The 24,993-nt window shown below is 47.8% G+C and overlaps 1 protein-coding gene across 9 annotated transcripts in view; it reads right to left on the reverse strand.

Moving 5' to 3' along the window:
- AMOTL1 (angiomotin like 1) overlaps positions 1-24,993 on the reverse strand; it is a 123,269-nt gene that overhangs the window by 26,354 nt on the left and 71,922 nt on the right. For 7 of the 9 annotated variants that reach the window (XM_084782909.1, XM_084782907.1, XM_084782912.1 and 4 more), the window contains 4 exons: positions 22,161-23,133; positions 7,220-7,508; positions 4,875-5,019; positions 4,123-4,212 (listed from right to left, as the gene is read on the reverse strand). In XM_084782909.1, coding sequence (XP_084639035.1) covers positions 4,123-4,212; positions 4,875-5,019; positions 7,220-7,508; positions 22,161-23,133 — 1,497 coding nt within the window. The remainder of the gene's footprint in view (positions 1-4,122; positions 4,213-4,874; positions 5,020-7,219; positions 7,509-22,160; positions 23,134-24,993) is intronic. The other 2 variants (XM_084782910.1, XM_084782908.1) reach the window with 1 other exon arrangement.

Here is a 24,993-nt window from a genome sequence, read left to right on the forward strand (position 1 = left end):
GTTTCCCATATATTAAAATGTCTTTTCTCTCTGGCTGAAGGTTAGTCCCTCGTCAATTTGTTATCTATCTGCCTACCCAGTTGGCCTTCAAAGCATTACACATAAACGGTATTCTTCAAGCTCATCTTTCTGTTTTAAACTTAGATTTATACCTAACATTGCATACAACTTAGAAACAAGTCTATATGTGACATACAACCCAGAAGGCATTAAGTGCAGTTACTTGAAAAATGTATAGATAACAGCATAATCAATCACCATATACTGTAAGAATTATCTCCAATGAGGGTTGCGTAATGCATTGATCTACGGGCATGACAATATGCTATTAGAAGCCATTTGATGGCATCTTTTTGCAGAATAATAGTAGCAGGCTCTCCCCTAGGGTCTGTTACCTCTCTAACAACAGGACCTTGGCCTCACTGAGGGTGTCGGGTGTGCATTCTATCTTGTGGAACGTGCCTTAAATCCAATGTAAGAGTGGTTGGTTGCTCCCACAACATTCCTGCCACTATTGCACCTGTGGGCGTATCTTAATAAGCAGGTTGCTACTGCAGCTTGCAGGTCCACAGCTAGGTGAGAGATTATTTTCGCTGGAGTCACATGCTCTATTAGTTATTAGCTACTGCTGTGATAAAACACTACAGCCAAGGCAGCTTAGAGAAGAAAGCGTTTATTATGAGTTAAGAGGGTTAAGAGTCCATCGTGATGGCAGCGAGAACAGCTGAGAGTTCACATCTCAAATTGCAAGCAGGAAGCTGAGAAAGCCAAATCCAAGTGGCAAAAGTCTTTAAACTCTCAAAGCCTGCTTCTAGTGACTTCCTTCTCCCAACAAGTCCACATACCTTCCAAGTCTCCCAAACGCTGCCGTTAGCTGAGAACCACTTAAGCGTTTGGATTCCTGCGACTGGGACGCCTCTCATTCAAGCCCCCACAGAGGCACTGTACTTCTCAGCACTATGAATGCTACCACAGACTTGGGGAACACCTGCATTGTAACTAGGGGCCATGCTAATTTTCTCAATATTCAAAAAACTGTCCGGTAACACCCTTAAATCCATCCATAAGCCATGCCAGAAGAGCAAAACATTTTGAATACTGATAACGCTGAAGGAAGCGGGTTAGGTGTGCTATGAAGATTGTACGTGGGTGAAGGAGCCCCGCTCACTCCCAGGCCTGCCTGAAATGCCCTGCCTAAACTCAGTTATCAAACACATCAACCTTGCGATGCCTCTAAGCATTTGAAAAATGCCTGTGGCAGCTGGGTGGGCATGGTGGCGCACGCTTTTAATCCCAGCACTTGGGAGGCAGAGGCAGTCGGATCGTTGTGAGTTGGAGGCCAGTCTGGTCTACAAAGAGAGTCCAGGACAGCCAAGGCTACCAGAGAAACCCTGTCTTGAAAAACAAATAAAGAAACAAAAAGAAATATAGAAAAATCCCATGTGGCCTCTTTGTCTGTGCCACTGAAAGACAGAAAAGCATGTTTGTGCAGAACAAACAATCCCCTCCCTATCAATCCAGAGGGGCATCAAGGCCTGCCTGCTGCTGCTGATGCAGCTCTGCGCCAGAGGTGAGTGAGCTCATCAACACCAAACCATATTATTCCATCAGCACCAGCCTTGGCTGGGAGACCAACGAACGCTCACTCCATGACATGAACTGCAATACAGACTTACAGCCTGTCTGAGCACAGCCAGCATGTCTCCCTTATGCCCACGCACACCGTCACCCAAAAGCAAGGCATCAATACTGTCATGCAAAAAACACACAGGACTTGACTTTTGTCTTAGGGTTTCGATTGCTGAGATGAAACACCATGATCAAAAGCAAGTTGAGGAGGAGAGGGTTTATTTGGTTTACACTTCCATATTGTAGCCCATCATTAAAGGAGGTCAGGACAATAACTCAAACAGGACAGGATAGGACCCGGAGGCAGGAGCTGAGGCAGAGGCCACAGAGGGGTGCTGCTTACTGGCTTGCTCCCTCTAGCTTGTTCAGCCTGCTTTCTTATAGCACCCAAAACCCTAGCCCAGGGTGGTTCCATCCACAATGGGCTGGGCCTCCCCCATCAAACACTAATTAGTGCCCTACAGGCTTGCCCACAGATCCTACGGAAGCTCTTCTTAACTGAGGCTCCCTCCTCTCCAATGATCCTAGCTTGTGTCAAACTGACATAAAACCAGCCACCACAACTTTCCTATGTCAACTCAGATGATTCAACGATGACATCACTGTAAAGAGACACATTCTGTTGGTAAAGCAAGAGCCCAAGGGTCCAAAAGTCACAGCTGTGTCTGTGAATCTGGAGCCCACAGCAGCCACCTACTGAAAGACTACAAAGGGACGGGATGCAATTTAAATAAGACAGGGCTCAGCACTGCATGAAGTCATGAGTCAGTTTGGGAGATGGAAAGGAAGTTAAGCCAAACTACTAAAAAATAACCAAATTTAGTCAATTATTTCTTTGCCTTAAGAATTTGAGACCTTGAGCCTGGTGCAGAGGCACACACCTATAATCCCAGTACTCAGGGAGGCAGAAGCAGATCTCTGTGTGTTCAAGGCCAGCCTGATCTACAAAGTGAGTCCAGGACAGCTAAAGCTACACAAAGAAACCTTGTCTCGAAAAACCAAAATAACAACAACAACAATAATAATAATTTAGGGGGAGAGATAGCTCAGTGGTTAAGAGCACTGTCTGCTCTTCTGGAGGTCCTGAGTTCAATTCCCAGCAACCACATGGTGGCTCATAACTATTTATCATGAGATCTGGTTCCCTCTTCTGGTGTGCAGGTGTACAAGCAGGCAGAACACTGTATAATAAATAAATAAATAATTTAGGACCTTGATAAAACCACATATAAGAATACTATGATGGATGGCTACTTCTTGAATATACTAATTTTTGTTGTTTCGGATTGCCTTTAAGCTGTGTTTTCTTTATTTGTTTTTAAAAGATTTATTTATTTAATGTATGAGTGCTCTATCTGCATGTACACCTGCACACCAGAAGAGGTGTGATCCCAGTATAGGTGGTGGAGAGCCACCAAGCGATTGCTGGGAATTGGACTCAGGACCTCTGGAAGAGCAAGCAGTGCTCTTAACCTCTGAGCCATCTCTCCAGGCCCTAAGCTGAGAACACTTACTCATGATGTTGTAAGGAATTATGACATACATTGGAATACAATTTTCTAAACAGCTTTTAAAAACATTACAGTTTGAGTTTTTCATTTCTGGCTCATACAATCAGTTTGCAGAAATTCAAACTGTGGCTGATGGTTTTTCAAAACCCATTTGAGGCTACTATTTGCCTTTAGAAAAACTAGTATTTTCCCTATAAACCTGGAAACTTACAAAAACACTGTCCCTACTCCTGGATGAAATGGGCTTGGGGGCTCCTGGGACGCCAAGCGTGGACATGCGCAGGGTGATGATGCCCACGGGATGTGTGTGGGAAAGCGACAGCAGGCCAGAATCTGCCCTGTCTGGAGCACCGGACTCCACCGCTGAGTGCCCTGACCCTTCCTGGAAAGGCGGCTGTGACTTATTTTTGAAAGAGTGAGTCCAAGAAGCACCCTGTTTCCTGGAAGGGATGATAGACAGCAAGGAGCTTCCTTAGACTAATAAATGTCTCAGGCATTTCCAGAAAGAGATAACTGAAGAAGAAAGCCCCTTCCTGAATGTGGGCCAATCCCAAGCTAAAGGAAAAGCGAAGAAGGAAAAAGCTGGCTGGTGTCAGAATTCTCTCCACCTCCTGATCCACCCAAATGTACCTCATCTATGGGCATGTACGGGCAGCCTCACCACCCACTGCTGTGCCCTCCCCACCGTGAAGGACCTCATCCCCAAACCATGAGCTAAAATAAACCTTTCCTCCCATGGATGATTTTGTCAGGCATTTTTGTCACAGCCACAAGAAGGCTAGTTAATACACAGACAACTCAGCATCACTGAGATGAGGTCTGACAGCTCCGCTTTGCCCCTGATCGACTGAGGAGATGCTCAGCCCAGGACTGTGGGTCACAAAAGGAAACAGCACAGAACCTCCTAGAAGCTGGTATGACCCTTGCTCCAGGGTCCTGCAATCTGAAGAGAAAAGCTCTGGGGGTAGACACACATACTCACTCTGTGACACGTAATGACTCTCTGCGGCTTTGTCTTCGTGCCCGTCGTAGTCCCTACTGGACAGCTGCCTATTGGCGGTCTCCAGCCGATCTGCAAAGGAGAAATGAGCCTAGGTCATCACACAACTGAGAAATATGTTCACTGCCTAGAGCTGTGTGTCAGGGCCTCAGAATGAGCCATTTGGGAGCAGGATCAATACTGTATTTTCCAAGCTATCATAAGAAAAATCTTGGGGGGGGGGGAGCAGAGCTGGGAAGATGGTTGTTAGAAAGTTCACTCATAATGACTTGAGTTTGATCCTAACACTCATGTAAAAGCTGCATACAGGGAGGCAGAGGGATCCTGGGGCTTGACGGCCTGCCAGCCTACTTGTGTTAGCTCCAGGTTCGTCAAGAGATCTAGTCTAAAAAAAAAAAAAAGGTGAGGCTGGCTAGATATCTCAGCAGGTAAAAGGGCTAACTACAAAGGCCAAACTACCTGGGTACAAGTCCCAGACCCCAGGGCCCCCCCAAAAAAATATACAAAAGGCAGATGCAGGGGTTTGCACCCATAACCCCAGGCATCATAAGTCCCTAAGACAGCTAGGCTGGAGCATCAAGTATGGCAGAACCAAGAGAGACTACACCTCAACAAGACAGAGAAAACCAACGCTCAAAAGCTGTCCTCTGAAGTAAACACACACATGCAATGAAGTTAAAAACAGTGGTCAAGAAAGACACCTGCCATGATGGCAGAGAAGGGACACGACAGACCTCGGAGATCTCTGTTGAAGTCATGAAGTCTCCTGATCTCGCCTTCCAGCTTGTTCCTCATTGCCTTGTCCAGAGACTCGCGCTTGCTGGTGGACTTGACCAGGCTCTCGTAGGCTTCCGAGATCCTCTGCAGCTCTTTTTCAAACTGTAAGAAAGACCCAGCATTGAAGCGGCATTTGTGATTTGTGCCAGAGCCTCTGTGATGCTGGCAGTGCGATGGCCCGAGTGTGAAGCCTTGCATCTTCACGGCTGTCTTTCTGGGCCTCGACTTCCACCTCTGCTCCCTTCTGCTCCTCCTCCTGCCCCTAAGAGCCACAGCGACCCTCTGAGAACAGACTCTGGGCATGCTGTGTGACGTTAATCAGCAAAAGTCTCTCTGTACCGACAGGATGAAGGGATGAAGCTAAACTAACCGAAATACTCCTTTTAAAAGATTTTATTTATAAGCTGGGAGTGGTGGCACATGCCTGTAATCCCAGCACTTGGGGGAGGCAGAGGCTGGCGGATCTCTGTGAGTTTGAGGCCAGCTTGGTCTACAAAGTGAGTCCAGGATAGGGATTGAAATGCTGTCTCAAAAAACTATATATATGTGTGTGTGTGTGCGCGCGCGTGTGTATATGTGTGTGTGTATTTTTAATTTACTTATTTGCTTATTATTTACATACATGTATTGCACACATGCATGCACACCATAAGTGTGGGAGTATCTAAGGAGTCCAGAAGAGGGTGTTGGATCCCCTGCAGTTCCAGGCAGATGTGAATCACCTAATATGTTCTCTGAAGGGGACTCAGGTCTTCTGCAAGAGCAGCAAGTACTCTTAACCACTAAGCTGTATCTCCAGCCCCCTTAACTATCTTATTTTTGTATTATTATCACTTATAATGATCAATGAAGTTCCAGCTTCACATGAGGAAGATATTAAAGTGGGGGGAAACGTTCTTTCCAGAGGCCCTGCTCCTGTCTCCTTGCCAGGCTGGGCCTCATTACTGAGTGTTGCCTGTGAGACAGCGCTACAGAAAACTAATACGGTTGTACCTAACTGCGAACAGATGCGCAGTGGAAAACCTCTTCATATGTAGGACTTGCAAGGCACGGGATTGAAACTGTAGGTCTGAGTTTATTTGCTCATATTTTACCATGTCAAGAATGCCAATCTGCTGCGAAGACAGATCCACAGGTCTGTAACTGGCATAAAGGGAGTCCAGCATAGGAGTGTTCCCACGTGACTCCCAACAACGTCTAGCGCAGTGCTGTGGAGCGCAGGGCAGACTGGAGGAGGTGACAGCCAAGAAAGACGTGAGACTAACCCGGACACCCATCCAACAGACAAACGGGTAAGGAAAATGTGATTTAATACACAATGCAGCTTTACTCAGCTCCTAAGGAAAATTAACTTATGTCATTTGCAGGAAGTGGCTAGAACTGGAGACCACTATTTAAGTGAAGCAAGCCAGACTCAGAATCACACATGTTTTTTCTTATATAGTGAGCGTATTTTTTTTCCAAGACAGAGTTTCTCTGTGTAGCCTTGGCTGTCGTGGGCTCGCTTTGTAGACCAGGCTGGCCTCGAACTCACAACGATCCACCTGCCTCTGCCTCCAGAGTGCTGGGATTAAAGGTGTGCGCCACCACGCCTGGCTGTGAGTGTATTTTTTTAAAAATATAAGTGTATAGGACATGACATTTGAAAGGGCTGTTTGTGGGAAGAAAGGGACGCACAGGAGAGGGGACAAGAGTGTACAATGGAGTAAAGGGACTGTAAGCAAAGTCATATGTCATGACATAGTGGGTGAAAATGTTAGGATGGAACTCATTATTTTATAAGCCAACTGGCAAAGCTTTTTAAATGAATAGAATAATACAAAAAAAGGGGGGGGGACTAAAAGAGGCTAGCACACATGGACGCTCAGGTGACAGTTATGGTAGAGCCTTAAGCCATGGGTAAGAGGCACTGGTGCCATCACCCTGGTCACCAGAAGGCCAAAGCCATGTTTTCAGTCCCTCCCTAAGTGGGGTGGAGCTGAGAGAGCAAGGTTCCTTTGGTACCGTGTGATTCTCCCACAGGCCCTTTGTCCCACTCTTCAAGAAGGCCTTTCTATTTCTTCTAGAGTGATCATGAGCGGCTGGTGTGTCCAGAGTTGTGTTCATAGTATGGCTGTCAAGGATCTTCTTTCGTCTGCATTGCATTCGAAACAGGAAGTGCCAAGACAGGCCCTCAGATTCCTAAGATCTCTAGGATCCATGCTTGTACCCAAGAACCGAGTGGTCTTGTGCCAATGACAGCCCATCATTTACCTCTCTGTTCCCCCCATGATCCATCAAATTACCTGTGCATGTCACGTACCTTGTGGAGCTTGTCGGCGTTGTCATAGCAGCCCTGAAGCTCCTGGTGAAGCACACGGTTCTCCTCCGTGAGGATCTCCACCATTTGCTGGGCTCGCTCCACAATCGCAAAGGCGTCTGGTCCAAGCTGCTGGCTGGGGGAGGCCGGCGGAGGCTGCGGAGCCGCCAGGCTCATGGGAAGCGGAAGGGGCAGGGAGACGGAGTGCAGAGGCCCACTGATGGAGGAAGTCTGAGAGGGCATGGGGCTATGCTGCTGCACCGTGGACGGAAAGGGCAGCTGGCACGGGCGGCTGCAAGGGAAGAGAGGACCAGTCATCAGACCCCAGAGGAAGGAAGACCACCATCACAGGTGCTGTCGGTGGCTCCCTTGGGCAGGGGTCACCCATGCACGTCCTCACGCTCAGCTAAGGAGCAGGCTTCTCTCACCTTGCACTGCCTACTGGGAAGACAGTGGACAAGGCAGGACAGGTCTCTGCTCTCTCAGGGGAGACACGCAAGCCATGCTAAGATTAGACAAAGCTGAGAGTGTAGTCTTATTCTCCAAAGAACAGACTTCTGAGAAGCTATTTCTATGTGAGAGGTCAGGGAAAGAGTCTCTAGAACGTTGCTGTAGGGCAGCCGAGAAGGAGCCAATGGTTTGGATGAAGGGTGAGGTGGGGGAAGGGCGCGCCTCGGATAGGCCAACTGGCCAGTGCTCAGGGACTTACGGCAGGGGCAACACCAGCCATCATCACCAAACAGAAGAAAGCAGAGACAGCAGACAGCAGTGCTAGGCAGAGATGGCAGGGCCTGTGCGAGCTGCAGGCACACTTCCGTAAGAGGCACACAGGGGTCAGTGGGGGCTGCCTTGCTAGGAGTGATATGCCGAGAACAAAGTGTACAGGGCGGAGCCCAGGAGAGGAGGTCTGGGCATGGCCTAGAACAACGGTTTTGTGAATATGAAGGATGAGCAGGGGAGAAAAGGGGGAGGAAGAAACAAATTTTACTTCTAGATTTGAGACTTAGCTAGAAATGGGAGGAGGTACCACTTCATCAAATGGGAAGGCGTGGGGCAAAGAACTGATCTGTGTTCTGAGGCCGAAATATCCAGACTTTAAATCTATCCTGATGACAAAACAAACCCCACACGCAACAATGTCCTTTAACTGATGGATTCCTGGTGTTGGGTCTTAATTTGAAATTATGAATTTCCACTTCTTGCCTCTACCCCCCACCCTAAATTCTGCCTTCATTATTGTTAACCTGGTTCATGAGGATCATATTTTCTTTCAAGCTAAACCAAGGGCTCCTCCCAGCAACCTTCACAAATGCAGGAACAAATGGCATTCGTAAATCTTGATGTCTGGTTCTCCCATCTCTGCTGCCTCTCTTCTACAGTCTCAAGTCCAGACTTCTTCTTAATCTCTACTTCCAGGTCTCAGATGAGACTTGACAGCAAGACAGCTGTGTGTGCTGCACAGACCTGCAATGCCAGCACTCAGGAGGCAGAGGCAGGGAGATGACTGCAAGTTCAAGGACAGCCTGGGCTACATAGGATGAGTTACAGGATAGCCTGGGCTACAGAGTAAGACTCTGTCTCACAAAACATAAATAATCAATCAATCAATCAATCAATCTGGTAGCAGCCCAAAAATACCTAGTAGTGTTGTCAAAGGGTGAGCCTTTTAATGTGTGTCACTTATATGTCACCTTCCATAACTTGTGGCCACCCACAGGCAAAGATTTTCCACCAGGACGTTACTTAGACTTACACATTTTCCTTTTTAAGTACGTCTTGTTTGGAGCCTGCCGACTGTGATGGCCTCCACTTTATAAGCATATCCCAAAGCTATGATACTTCTGGATGCCAGCTTCTTGTAGCCAAGTGTCAAACACTAGAAGTTTAAGGATCTTCTTAAGGACCCTAAGCTTCCTAAAGATGGCCATGGACTGACCCCGGCATCACAGTGACTGACCTCGGGCCTTTCCATCTAGCCTCAAAAGATGCTCGAAGTTGAATCTCCTTCCATCTTAAGTTTAGGAATTCCTTCTTCATATCATACTAACAGAGCTGAGTCTAAGCTTCCTGGCCAAGGTAAAAAAAAAAAATCTTGGAACACAATACAGCATTTTTGCTCCACACATGAGATTCCTTTCCTCCTTCCTCCATTCAGAAAAAAAAAAAAACGTCCACAAGAGCACAGCAGCATCTTCTCCCCTCTCTATGGACACTGTAGAACGACTTAGCCATCTCCTTAGCTAAGACATTTGACGCATCTGTGCCCAACCCACGTGCTGTCCTGTAGAAGAAGGCACAACGCCATCACAAGAGGAGAGTGTGCTCACACAGCTCACACTTGAGTCCTGTTCACACTGTCTAGTGTTTGCCCAGGTCATGGGAACTCCTGTCAGGCATGGACGCCCGCCACTGAGTGGTCATTGCTCAGGGCTGCCCACAGGCCAGTGGAGCCTGTAGTGTATTTTCCATACAAACAGCATATTCTAGAAAGGGCCCAATGCCTCAGTTGCACCACCTCACAAGGCAGGACGGCAATGAAACGGCAGTCCTTGGAGCCAAGGGTGGGCATCTCTGGCCTTGGAAGGACTGGAGGGGGCGCAGGAGGTGACCAGAGATTTACTTAAACCTCGGTTTGAATCCACTTAATGCACACCGCCTCCTCAATCCTCTCATCCTGATAACAAGAAACGCAAGGGGAAAGTCAGAGATCAGACGATCACATCCCGATGCCTGCCTGACCCTTTCAAAAGGGTGTGAGGATGCAGGGGAAACGCATGTCTGTCAAGCTTAAGAGGTGAGATGATTCCACACTGGGGGTCTTCAACCAATCAGCAAGCAGCACTGCCCTGGCGGAGCACCCAGGAGTGCTTTCCAGAGAGCACTGTCTGTACTAGGATGCACAATGGTCAGGCATGAGAGAAAACTTTAGCTCCTCAGGCCTGCTATTCAGGCAGCCAGGGCTCCAGACTCCTTGAGCTGGACCCGGCAGATCTGGGCTTAGTGTAAGCAGCACCAGGGAGAAGAGGTAGGCATATGGGAGATCATTCCAGTGCCGAGGAGCAGCCTGCCTTCAGCAGGGACAACACAACTGAGGGCCACCACCAGAATCAACACTTCCTTAGCTATGGGGACCAAAGAGGGCGTGGGAGCCAGCATGTATTGAGAAACAAAGTGAATATCGTTCCAGGCTGTGACTGATAACTGCTGTGCCACTCTCCCTATTGGATTGTGGGAGAGCATCCGACCTGACTCACACCCAGCTGCCCTCCGTCACTGGGACGTCGCACAGACACAGACACAGACATGGACCATGCACAAGAAGCATGCAAAGCTTACTTACGGCTAACAATGCCTAAGCACTTCCTACACCCAGCCACTGTGGTTACACTACAGGCATCGCTTCAGTCTAACCTTTATAAAATAGGTATCAGGGCTGGTGAGATGGCTCAGTGGGTACAGGCGCCTGCCACCAAGAAGATGGCATAGACACTCATACACACACACACACACACACACACACACACACACACTGTACCAATATTTGTCTATTTAGAAGAAAAACAAGACCATGGAAAGAAACCATGTAACTTTCAAAATACTAGAAAGTCAAATGTGTGTCAAGTCCGTAGAGAACATACACCCCACTTTCACAGAGGGGCTACCCTGTCTGCCCAGTAGTCACTTCATCACTTTATTAAGCACCCATAGATAAAAGCAGGCATGGCTAGCCTATTCCCATAAGAACCCAAGGCTCATGAGGTCAGGAAAGTCCAGCTCCTTTCTCAAATGATCACAGAGCCTTGAGATACCAGAGGTTGAAAGTTTCCATCTAACAGACTGGCTTTTCTTGACATATCTGGGTAAGGATTAGAATTAAAAGGCCTCTCATCCCCAAGGCCATGGTCAGGTAAGAAAAACAGGATCTGTTAGATCTGGAGAGCGGTGCCCTGAGAGGTACAGGGGCACAGAGACTGGGTCTGCTGGTCACCGCCTGGGGCATTCATCCTCCCAGGATTTGTACCTCATTCTTTCCTCTGGACTTCACCGTTGCCCCCTACACACACACACACACACACACACACACACACACACACACACACACACACACGACACACACCACACACACATACACCACATACACACATCCCACATCCCCCTATGACACCCACACAACACACACACACCCCTCACACACACCATACACACCACACACACCCACATACCCCCCACGACACACCACACACACACACACACCACACACACCATACGCACATACGCACACACACACCCCAGCACACACACACACACGCACACACACACACACACACACACACACACACACACCATACACACCACACACACCCACATACCCCCCCCACAACACACCACACACACACACACCACACACATACCATACACACACACACACACACACACACACACACACACCCTGCCAGTGTCGGCCTTATGCTATCACCACTCCAGTTTATACTTAATTATTGTGCCCGCCTTTTCTTCTACCTATTAATATGCAACTTTTCCAAGGTTAGAAGCTTATCACTCATAGTGACTTGAATCAGTCATTTCTGTTCACTGATTTAATCTCCAGCTCTGAGACCAAGTTGGTTCCTATTTGCTCAATCGCTTTTCAAAGAAGAGACAAACCTCCACCACCCTGTAGCAATGGAGATCCCCTGCCAACCATGACATCCACACACAGTAACAGAGACTCTGCCCTTCTCCTGTGTGGGGAGGTCACAAGTGGTGTTCTTCGGCTTGGGGAAACAGGTCGGTAGCAACATTTGTTCCTCTCCACACACAACAGTCTTCATAAGCATATTGAAAGAAGATTTTTACATTCTATCTGCCAGTGGGTGTGTCCTGAATAGCACTGACCTAATGTGCTTCTCCCCAGCCTGGGCATCGGCTACTGTTCCCACACCAGTTGCGGTATGATTTTATTTTATATGTGTGCAAATTAAGCTCCCAGGATTTACAGGACAAACCAGAGGTCCCACCACGCCAGCACCCCTCGGTCATCAACACAGAATGCAGGCCAAGAACCAGAGCAGCTCAGGGCACTGCCGGGACACATAAGGACACACATCACCCGCGGATCTCATCCCTGTTTGTCCAAAACAGAAACAGAGGCTGCAGAGGACTTATGGGTAAAGACATATGAGGACCCTGGATAAAGACATCTGCATTTAAAGAATCGAAATAAGAAGAAAACCAACCGTTTCTATACCAATTATTTGCTGAAAGATATTATTTTCGATACTTGGGTTAACTAAAGAGCGAGGAGATCCTGTTGTTTGCACTTTGTTCTGGTGGAGTCTAAGTGCTTCCATACACACTGGTTAGTGTGGATCCAGATTTGGGTGACATGGTCAGAGGTCAGCGTCAGGTGTCTTCCTGATTCACTCTCTGCATTCATGTCTTGAGACAGGGTCTCTCATAGAGCCTGAAATATATAAATCCAGCGGGACTAGCTGGCTGCTCCAGGAATCCTCCTGCCTCAGTCCTCCGTCCAATGCTGGGCAGCATCATGCCAGGTTCTGGGGAATCTAAACTCAAGTTTTCAAGTTGTGCATCAGGCACTTCGTCTTCTTAGCACAAAAATGTCTTTTAAATGTCTTAAGTGAATCAACAAAAAGACTTCTAGACACATTTCATATGTGTTTTTTAGTGTTTTCAAGGGGGCTGGAAAGGTTGTCCAGTGGTCAGAGAACATTCTGTTAGGCCAGAGTTTGCTCCCAGCACCCACACTGGGTGGCTCACATCTGCTTGTACTCCAGTTCCAGGGGAACTGTGTGCTACTTGTGTGTAAATGCACACACACACACACACACACACACACACACACACACACACACACGAAAGATGCTAAAATAATTGCCCAAAATGTGCACGGTGATGGTGCACACCATTAATCCCAGCACTCAGGAAGCAGAAGCAGGTGGATCTCTACAAGTCTCAGGCTAGCCTAGTCTACAGAGTGAGTTCCAGGCTAGCCTGGTCTACAGAGTGAGTTCCAGGATAGCCAAGATAACACAGAGAGACTTTGCCTCAAAAAATAATAACAGTTCCAAAACAGAATGTATAGAGACTTTCAATTGAAATGACCAACCTCCAAATTACAAATCCTAGTTTCTCAAAATAAATTAGTTCAAGTAAATAGTACTTCTTAACAAACTAGTAAGTTCAAATTAATAGAGTATTAAACCAAAATAAAAATATATTATAAAAGGGACTGCTGGAAAGTTTTACAGTACATATATGCTCATACCGGTTTTCTATTATACTGTTTTTGTTTATTTTGTTTTTGAGACAGGGTTTCACTGTGCCCTGGAACTCACTCAGTAGACCAGGTTGGCCTCGAACTCACAGCGATCAGCCTGCCTCTGCCTCCCAAGTGCTACAACTAAAGATGTGCGCCACCACTGTCCAGCTTCTATTCCATTTTTATGGATTATGTGTACATGCCTATGCATGTGTATATGTGTATGTCCATGTGTGTGTGTGTTGTATGTGTGCATGTATGTGCATGTGTATGTGTGTGTGCACGTGCACATATGTGTGTGTACACCTTTCATGGCATATGTGCGGAAGTCGGAGGATAACTTGAAGATACAGCTCTGACCTCTCACCGAGTGGGTCAGACTCAGGTCAGTGGGCTTGATTGGCTAGTACTTCCCTGTCAAGCCATTTCACTCGCTCTGCCCAGTTCTATGGCGCCAAACTGCACATATAACAGTCTCTCCTTGGAAGCCATTCCCAGAACTCAGTAGGATCATGGAATATAATTAAATACCCAGCTGTCCCACGTGGCCCCACGAGCAGGCGGAACAGGAATCTCATGCTACATCCATGCACTAAACCCTACGTGTATCTACAGGTCAGCCGCTACAAAAAAGTGGCTTGTCTCATTGACAAACACTTTGTGATCCACAATGGCAAATAAAAATTAGTGGGTAAACAGATGAAGAATGTGATGCAATAATTTGCAAAAGGGAAAGTTAAAGATCCAAATATGTATATTCCAACATAAACATTAACACAAGCAAAAAACTGAAACAAGTTTTGAGTGTATTAAAAAGTCAGCAGAGCAAGCTTTCATGCAATCTTTTGGCTTTTGTTTTTGTTTTTTAAAAATTTTTCAAGAATACTCTTGTGACTCTAGTTGGGTTTTGTTTGTTATGAGACAAAATCATACTGCATAGGCCAAGCTGGCTTTGAGCTTATTACAGACAACAAAGGTGACTGTCTCCAGTCAGTGGAGCTACAGATCTTTGGTTTTTTTATTCTTTTGTATTTTGCCATTTTTTAATTGGATATGTATTGCTAGTTTTGCTGTTGTTGTTGTAATTCACCGGGTTCGGAGTCACCTAGGAGACGCGCCTTCGAGTGTGGCTATGAAGATGTCTCCAGAGTGGTTTAACTAAAGAGAGACCCACCCTGAGTGCGGGCAGCACTGTCCACAGACTGGAGATCCAGACTGAATAAAAGGAAGAAGGCAGCTGAGCGCCTGTGTTCATCTTTCTCTGCTTCTTGAAAGCAGACCAAGTGTGCCCACTCCCCCCCCCCACACACACACTCTGGAAGCTGCACGTCCCCCACCAGGAGGTATCCTTCTTAACCAGGAGCCAAAAACAAACCCTCCTTTTCCTAACGACTTTTTCCTCAGTTATTTGCTTAGGGGGAGGAGAAAATAGCCAATACACTTATCACCTAAGTAATACATGAACATTATATAAAAATTTAAAATATGAACAAAGTAATCAGCAGTTATTTTAGTAATTAAGAAAAAGAAACCATGAGATGAAATAATAAAAGGCCACAGAAAAGAAAAAAAAATAGTTTTAAAGAGCCTTGCAACTCACAGTATTTTCTCCAAACTTTTTGATCCTTAAAGCAACATAGTGAAAAGAGTGCTTAATACAGGCAGGTTGTATTTGAAAAGGACACTGGAGAAAATCAGTATTTTCTTTCTTTGGGGGATAAACTAGCAGGAAACACACACACATACATATGCACATACATACATACATATATACATACATGTGTATGTATATGTGTGTATATGTACATATCTATAACTTCTACAATAAACATTATGTTTATGTAAGGAGGCAATTCTGTTGGTTGTAGGATAAAAACAGATGAGTAAAGGGGGCGTGACACACACCCCTAGCCCCAGCTACTGAAAACTGGCTGGTTGAGCCAGGGTTGCTTCAGCCTAGGAGTTCAAGGCCAAACTTGGAAACATGACAAGAACTCTCTCAAGAATACACTAAATAAGCAAGCAAGTATAAGAAAGGAAACCGAGGCTCCAAAAACCGAAGGAGCAGATGTCCCTTTGGTCCCGCAAACAACTACAGGTCTCATAAATGCTCAAACGAAAGCCTGGCTCTTTAGTTCCTGAGCCCAGAATCCCTGCTATGTGGGTGGGTGTGACAGCCCGTCTGCCCAAAGACGTTGCTGTGCTGTGCATTGCAGCTGGGGCTGTGTCAGGTTTCCTGGGAAAGTGACCTGAACTTGACCCTGGCTTTTGAAATTCCCACACCACAGTATTGTTTCTCAGGACACACTTGGCACTGGGCATATACAGTTAGAATTCAGCCTAAACACAGTGGGCATTGCTGACTTTTTGTAAATTCCCCGAGACAGGATCTAATGTAATCCTGGCTAACCTCAAACTTGCTAGATAGCTAAGGATGGCCTTGGCTGAATTACTGACCCTCCTTCCTCCTCCTCCTCCTCCTCCAAGTGGTAGGTGTGCACCAGCACCTCTGGCTGACACGCCTGAGTACTGACAATAGGTTCAACCTATGCAGCCAAGCTTACATGGCCTCATTTTCACTAAGGGAAATGTCGAGTTTTTAAACTAAGCATCCAAGGGTCTGGCTTACCCACTGATGCCAGGTACTGGCTCATTTTCATGATCTGTTAAACTGCAAATCCTAATTCACATTCATTTCAGAAGCACACACTCCCCAAACTCTCCGCTCTTTTCCAGCTATTTCCAACTCATGATAAGAGGGTCCCTTTTTTATTAATTTATTCAGGTTACAACTAAATTGTTATCCCATCACTTGTATCCTCCCGTTCCTCCCTCCCTCCCATCACCACCCTATCCCCCTCCCCTAGGTCCATGATCGAGGGGGACCTCCTCCCCCACTTTATGGTCACAGGCTATCAAGTCTCATCTTGGTAGCCTTCCTATTCTTTCTTTGAGTGCCATCAGGCCTCCACACCAAGGGGAGGTAGTCAAATATGGGGCACCAGAGTTCATGTCAGGGTTAGTCCCCACTCTCCATATAACTGTGGAGAATGTCTTGTCCATTGGGTAGATCGGAGTAGGGGTTCGATGTTTACGACTTGTATTGTCCTTGGTTGGTGCAATAGTTTGAGCAGACCCCCTGGGCCCTGATCTGTCCATCATGATGTTGTTCTTGTAGGTTTCTAGGATCCTCTGGATCCTACTATTTCCCCATCTCCTATATTTCTCTTACCTAGAGTCCCAATAGGATGTCCTCACACCTATCCCAATCTCCTGGTAAGTGAGGACTTTCTTGGGACATGCCTTTTGGGCTAGTGCCCAATTATAAGTGAGTATAAACCATGTGAGCCTTTCTGCTTCTGGGTTAACTCACTCAGTATGATCATTTCTAATTCCATCCATTTGTCCACAAATTTCAGGATTTCCTTGTTTTTTTTAGCTGAGTAGTATTCCATAGTGTAAATGTACCACAGTTTCTTTATCCATTCTTCAACTGAGGGACACTTAGGCTGTTTCCAGGTTCTGGCTATTATGAATAAGGCTGCTATGAACATGGTTGAGTATATGTCCCTGTTGTGTGGTGGAGCATTTTCTGGGTATATTCCAAGGAGTGGAATAGCTGGGTCTTGAGGAAGCCCTATTTCCAGTTTTCTGAGAAAGTGCCAGATAGATTTCCAAAGTGGTTGTACAAGGTTGCATTCCCACCAGCAATGAAGGTGTGCTCTTTCTTTCCTTTCTTTCTCCCTATACCTGGACTGTGCAGGTCCTGAAGGTGATTTTTCTAGCTCACATCTTTTCATATCAAGAGGTTAGACAGTCCTAGAAGCTCCCAGAAAAGCTAAGTCTTCCAGGGAGGAGAAGAGCCTGGTGAGAGTCTAGAAACTAACTCCAAACTCACCAGTCAGGCCAAGTGAAAACTTAGTGTGTTTCCATTGCATGCACACTCACTGGGTGTGTAAGGGGGAGGTGCTACATGCAGCAAAGGCCTCTGGCTTCATACAGCCCCTGCACCTCCATGCTGTTAGTCGTGGCTCGTTACTGGATCCTTTCTGTTCATGTCAGGTTGTGCTTTTTAACAGCAACCCTTCTCTTTTCTAAGATGTCTTTATTTTTATTTTACATGTATGGATTTTTGCCTGCATGCATATCTGTGGACCACGTGCACAAAGTGCCCATGAGGCCAAAAGAAGGTGCTAGATGACCCGAAACTGGAGTAACAGACAGTTGTGAGCCACCACGCAGGTGCTACGAACTGCACTGGGGTCCTCTCTTGTGAGAGGACAGTGCTTGGCCGCTGAGCCACCTCCCCATGCCCTAGTCCCTGCTTCTTAAAACTGTCGTAAATGTTAAGGCACATAAGCCACACTAAGTGTCTGCATACAGTAAATCCTTAGAAAATTGCATTCCTGATACACATTCCATGGTCACCCACTGAGGCGCCACACATTTGTAGTAGCAAACAGGTATTAGAGAAAACAGGTTTCATCTTATTTTATACATGATCCTGATTAAAGTATATAAATCATGGGGACATAGACATTTTCAAGGTTGATGACATCTAACCAGTAAATCCATGTTTGACAATGTTGGTGGTTTATTGGGAAATAGAAGATTAATGTGCAAATTTTAGCAGCTCTAGTTTTTATTTTTAATTTTTGACATAGGCAGAGATCTTTGGAAGACAAAGTTTGCATCTCAACTAATACACTCCCAACTGCTGTGGTAGAAAAATCCAACCATGCCTGGAATTCTTCATGCCTTTCATTTCCATGGCCAGGAAACACTACATAAACCAAGGCACCACACAGTGAGCCAGAAGAATAAGCAAGCATTTGCTTTGGGGATGGAAAGAGTCACCGTCCTCAACATGAATAGCCTGAGTCTCATCTTGTCCTCTGCTGTGACCCACTTCACTTCCAGGTGAAGAAAAAGCACACTGGAGCAGGAGGAAGACAGAACCTCGTCCTTGGAGCAGCCCCTGGGCCCGGCTCCTATTTATTCTTAGAGCTTCTTTCCTCATGGCCACCTGAGCTCACTCACAAGAGGAGCCGCAATGCTACAGGGGTGACGGTGCTTGGGCCAGGAGCTGCTCACTCGCTTTACACAGGACATAAAGGGGCAGCATCAACCACCAGGCGCACCAGGGCAGGCGAAGAGCTCTGAGTGGCTCCTCTCCTCCGAGTCCTAGCACATGGCTTATCTCCAGACAAGAACCAAGTATTGAAGCGTTATAGGTTGCGTCCAACTGTTGGTATCTATTCGACACTAAGCCGGGCTTCTTGAATCATCGGGCAGGAAGATGGGGAGGGGCCTCAGTCAGGGCCGATCTGATCCAGGAGGCTATGTTGCCACGTCCATAGCATGTAGTCAATAGCCTACGGCTTCCTAAATCATCACCATTAATGGCAAACATACATACAGTGAGATTCTGAGGAGCGCAGCTTGTCCTTTGGGCTGTGCAGAATAATTCTCAGCACTGAGACTCAAGCCCTAGAGCTCAGGCGCCCTGCTAAACAGGGCTGCAGCAGGCTGTGTGAAGACAAGCTTGTTTACTTAGCCAGCCAAAGGCTATACTGCTGTGGCTGCCCTCACAAAGTGGCCTTATAGCCCTAGGGCCAGTCACACTGGTCAGCCTTGTTACATCTTGGCAGATATTTTGATATGGCATGTAAATTCCAGGGCCAAGCTTCCCAGGGCATTTTAATCCCCCAGAAGATTTTCTTTCTTTTTCTTTTTCTTTTTTCTTTACCTCAGATCTTGGAGACAAATGCTTCTCTCCACAAGGCACCAGAGAGACCTCTCTAAGTGTTTCACTCCCCACTGACCCACGTCACGTCATGGTTTATTACCAAGACACAAACAGGCCCAGCTTGGTTGCTGCCAGAGATGGCTCTGCTGGAGCATTGGCCGTTCTTGCAGAGGAACGGGGTTCGATTCCCAGCACCCACCCGTGGTGGCTCACGACTGTCTGTAACCCTAGTTCTAGAGATTCTGACATCCTCTTCTGGTCTCCAGGGGTGTCAAGCACTCAAGCAGTGCACATACATACACGCAGGCAAAACACGATACTTACAAATACAACAAAACCATAAAAAACTGCAAGACAGCAAGGAGGAAGGAAGGAAACATCCTTTGGAAGGATTAGTATCAAGATCTCCCAGATGCTGAGAGAAATGTTTGGGGTGATCCACGAGATGGCACTGTGATACAAACCCCAGAGACATGACAACTTTTGAGGTAAAAGTTCTTTGGTATAAAGAGAAGAGAGCTCCTGGGAGCCATCACACAGGTTAGACCCATGCTAGGAAGATGGCAACGCACTCCTCAGCTCATGATGGCTCAGGGCTGGCCAGGCGTCTTCAGAACCATGGTTCCACACCTCAGTGGGTCACCTTCATTTAGACTGGATTTAGACTCACCTAGGAGACACACCTCTTGGGCATGTCCGTGAGACTATTTACAGAGAAGTTTAAGTGCAGAGGGAAGACCCATTGAATGTGAGTGGCGCCACATCCCCACGCTGAATAAAAAGGGATTAAAGTAGAAAATCACCTGAGTGCGGGACCCCTCTCCCAGGGTCTCTTCGTCCTGGTACCCAGAGACGTAAGGATAATAGAGTCCAGCTAGGCCCCTCCTCCAAACTCCATTACGCCTTCCCCGGCCCTGAGAGAGGCCATGCTCTCAAACCATGGGCCAAAATAAATCGTTCCTCCCACATGTTGCTTTTGGCCAGAAATTTGGTTACAGCCACGGAAAGATGATCATCAAATCCACCTAGTGTCCAACGTGTCAGAGCTGGGGGGTAGGAGGACATCGTCCAGCAACTTCTCAGAAGGTGAACAGCGGAGCCTGTGCCCAGCCACTGAGAAACACGGGCAGCTCCAGCTTATTCAATTGAGACCCAGACAAACTCTCTTTGATGATGACACATCCAATAATAGCAGGTGGCACCTGTCTTCTTGGGGGCCATGCTCTTCCCGCACAAACCCAGTACCCTCCAATGCTGGTCACTCCCACATTCTCCTCAGAGGTTGGTTGCACATCCAACTGCCTCAGCCACATGCTCTGCTCTTCACCCGTCTAAGCAATCACAGAATCATCTCAGCTTTACTTACCTGCTCTCCTCTACTCCTGCTGTCTCCACTTGGGGTACCCTCACCAGTCCCCTCAACGACCGAATCCTTCCCAGAGAGGCGTCGCAGGCCTCCAGGCCCCCCAGTCTAACCATCCCATACCCACCACTGAATCTCGGCACTAAACGCCAACATGTAGTCTCTGCTTGAAAACACCAGACGTCTCACTGCTTTACAGAGGACCGCTAAAACTCCTTAACACAACCACCCAGAGATCTAGAACTTTGTCCACGACTTTGCTGTTTGAACACATCCTCTGTCATGCTGCACTGCGCCTATCGGCCTGGCCTCTATACCGTTCCAGACAAATTCTTGTGGCTTTCCCGCCTCTGGAGATGGCGTTTCTACTACTCCCTACAACTTTTATTAGTCCTTTGACACCTCAGGGTTGCCTCCTCTGGGAAGCTTGGCTTGTTTGTTTGTCTGCTTGCTTGTGACAGGGTTTCTCTGCATAGCCCTGGCAGTCCTGGGACTAGGTGGGGGCAGAAGCAGCCTGGGCCTTTCTATCCTATCCAATCGCCTAGTGAGGTCTACACAGTTCTACCCTGGACATCACACTGAATGGCAGTAATGTGTTCTGATACTGGTTTCCCCCAAAGACAATGCTTCAAGGACTTTTGTGGAAGGGACCATATTTGTATCTGTGGACCAAGGTTGCACAGAGGGCACGCGCAGGGAGAAATGCTGAGCTCACCCATCAACCAGGAGATGTACTATAAGGCAGTAAGGCGCATTAGAACGCGCTGGTGTGCAGCATGAATTTCAGTGCCCATAGAGGCCAGAGGAAGGCGTCTTTAAATTTGACAATGATGTCAGATATAGTGGTGCATGCCTATAATCCCAGCTCTGAGAAACAGAAGCAAGAGGCTCGTGAGTTGAAGGCCACCACGTAAGGCCCTGTCTTCATAAGCAAAGGAAGGGAAGGAGGATGGGGAGGAGATGGGATGGCCCTGTTAATACAACAGAAAAAGACCAGGAAACAACTTTGTGGCTGGAGAGACAGCTCAGTCAGTGAAGCGCTTGCCTTACGTGCACAGGGAGCCCAGTTCAGTACTCAGAACCTATGTCAAGAAAGCACATGCTGGGGAGGCAGGGACAGGTAGCTCCCTGGTCTCCCTGGGCAGCCAGCCTGGCCTAACTGATGAGTTCTGGATAGACCCTGTCTAAAAAGCAAAAGCAAAAGTGGATGGTACCAGAAGAACACCACTCAAGACAGTCAACTTTTTCCTGTGCTCGTCGCATGCACCTATACATGTGTAAGCACATTCACACATATCCACATATACCACACCACACCACACACACACACACACACACACACACACACACACACACACACACGCATGCACAGTAACAACACTTCTCACCCTCACCCAAGACTGCCCTCTGCTAAGACTGGAAGAAGTTCCAAGCCTCCTTCCACATGTCTGAGCCTCCAAATGGTTTATTAAGTCCTATGGACAAGACAGGACAAGTTTTGATAAAAAGCTAGCAGGCCTCACAAAACTACACACGCACAGATAGTTACCTGGTGACCCCATACTCTGGGGGTGGCTGATACCTCAGGACGGCCACTTCTGTTCGCGCAGGCTGAGGAACTGGGTAAGGTTTCACCATCTCATGGAGTACCCCAGGGTGCTGGTCACTGTAGTAAAGTCCATGATCTTGGTTCTTGGTGCCTGGGGACATCATTGGCTTGGTCTTGAAGGGGTATTCGGGTGGAGGGCCACGGGGGTCCAGCGCTTTGCAGGCAGGCTGGGCTGGGGATGGCCCTCCTCCAGCTTTGAAGCTCTTTCCACTTCCCGAGCTGGGGACGTGTTGCTTAGCCCCATTCCTCTCCAGTGACAGCTGCATGATCCGCTCGCTGAGGGATCGGACGTGGCCGTGCTTTAGTTCTTTCAGGGCCTCATCCTTATGTGCCTGTCCGCTGTTGGCCCGGTTCACCGTTGGCCTCCCCTCCGTGCGGGACTTCTGACTGGTACCTCCGGCCATGTAGTAAGTGTGGCCGAGGGACCCCTGTCCCTGCTGCTGCTGCTGCTGCTGTTGCTGCTGCTGTTGCTGTTGCTGCTGCTGCTGCTGCTGCTGCTGTCCCCTGAAGAACTGTGACTGGGCCTTAGCCTCCTCGTAAGTGGGCAGCTCCTCGTTGTTCTGTTGAGGCTGTGCGGACCGGACCTGCTTCTCCATCACCGTGTTGTCCCCCTGGTGCTCTTGACCCTGCGGTTCTTGGCGGGCCGACTGGTAGACCATTTGTGGGTCTTCTTGAGTGAGGGTTTCCGTGGAAGAAAAGTTGGTGGTGGCGTGGGCTGGCCCTGCACTCCCTGTGGCCTGGTGCTGTATGGCTAGCAGGTTCATGTTCTCAGTCGGGGCGCCATAGCGCAGTTGCTCCTGGATCAGCCGCTGTAACACTGTCCCAGCTGCTATGTCCTCAGAGCCTCTCATTGCCGCCTCTGGCGTCCTCAGGAAGTTCGGCGCCGAGTGGAAGTTGGGGAGAGAGTCCTCTACTGAAAGACAAACAGGAGCCGAGCTGATAGGCTGTTCCCAGGGGACATCGTCTGACCCTCACCAGAGCACCATTTAGAGACCAGGTTCCAAAGGGGCCGTCACTGCGCTCACCCTGCAACCTCTCAACGGCATGGTGCTTTGGCTTTCCTGAGACCCTGTTCTCTCCCGTCCTTTTTCTATATCCCCGTGACTTGATTTACCTTTCCGCATCTCCCTTTCCTAACAGAACTACTGTGGCAGAGGCTGACGGTATAAGTCTTCCCACTATAAAGGCAAAAGGTATTAATCCCGAAGGACCATCCACAGCCCTCTGCCAGATCTCTCATCGCGGCCCTCCATCTCTCTTCTCAGGGCTGTCCTCAGAAGGCAACCAACATCGGCTGCCGCCATGTTCCAAACACCGCACACGCTGACTAGCAACCAAATCCAACCTAAGTTTTCCAGCTCTCACGTGACACATGTAACCTTTCTAGAACATTCAACCTTGTTGTTCATTCTCAGTTTAAAACTTTCTTCCAATTTATCACCTAGGCTGCTGCCTCATACCTCCTCCTTGGCTCCATCGACTCTACCTGCCTCTTGTCGTCTGTATACCCCAAGCTCTCTCTGAGTCCTCTTTCGCTTCTATTGAGCATCACTTCCACCCTTGTCCTAGACCCCCGAGTCACGGCCCCACTTCTGCAAAGGTAGCTGCTGGCACTTAACAGCCATGGACTAGCAGCCCATCTTCCTTCCTCCCCAACTCCTGTATCCTGCATCTTTCTAGTTCCTTAATTATTATTAAGAAGTGTCACACTGGGTGACAGTAAGAAGCCAGAAGCAAGCTCTTGTTTCGGTATCAAACTGCTCTTCCACCCACCTCTCTTCCATATGCGCCCCCGCCCCCCACAAAATCCGCCACGCCTCTGGCTGCTGACTGCCTCTGCTTCCAATCCACAAACATAGGTTTTGCCCCCTCCCCCCCCCCCATGCCCCATACCACAGACCAGTATGTTCTATACTGCAAGTTCCAAGCTGGCCGGGGATACAGAGAGACACTCCAGGAAACTAAACAATAACATTTTTAATGACCAATGGCCATCCCAAAGACAGACAGACCAGTGTGGGTTTCACGGGTGTTTCATTCACGTAGCAAGTACGTGCTGTGATCTTTCTGTTGTCCAGGACACTGTTCAATGTGGGACTTATGAGCCTAAAGGGGACAAAGCATTTATCCTCAAAGTCACACATCTGTAAGACTTAAGGGAACAAGGGTCTTCAAATAAGAATTTTGAAAGTTTAGATAAAATGAAAATAAAAATACAATTCCAGTGGGAAAAATTATTTATGTGGATGGATAATAGAAGGAATGGGTCTCAGCGGGCAGGGAAACTACTGAATTCCTTTTACATTGGAGACACGGAGCACTCTGGTCAGGAGTCCGGGAACCCCTTCTGAAGTGGCTTCAGCTCTCACCACCCTCGTAGCTGTTTGAAAGGAGGAAGTGCCCTAGTAAGGCTCTGACTTTCTTCTGACGTTCTGACTTATTTGCGGGGGGGAAAAAAATGAAGGCAGAGAAGGGGAAAGAGGCAAAGGATTTGAGAAAAGGCAGAAGGAAGTATTTAGAATTTGGGCAGAGAATAACTTGGGTGCAGATGACGTACTTTGCACGAAGACAGAAGCCTCTCCCAGAAGGAGCCGCTCAGTGGAGCAGCGCAGTCTTTTTAACGCTGAGGGTGGATACGCATATGTGTTTGTACCTGTTTGTATGGAGGCCGCAACTTCAGGCGTTGTTCCTCGGGAGCCGCCCACTTTATTTTTCCTAACAGAGTATGCCTTATTTGTTCTCTGGCAATTCCGTACATGTAAATGATGCATCG

This window comes from Acomys minous (genome assembly GCF_964271855.1).
Source record: "Acomys minous genome assembly, chromosome: 5".
Classification (NCBI taxonomy): domain Eukaryota; kingdom Metazoa; phylum Chordata; class Mammalia; order Rodentia; family Muridae; genus Acomys; species Acomys minous.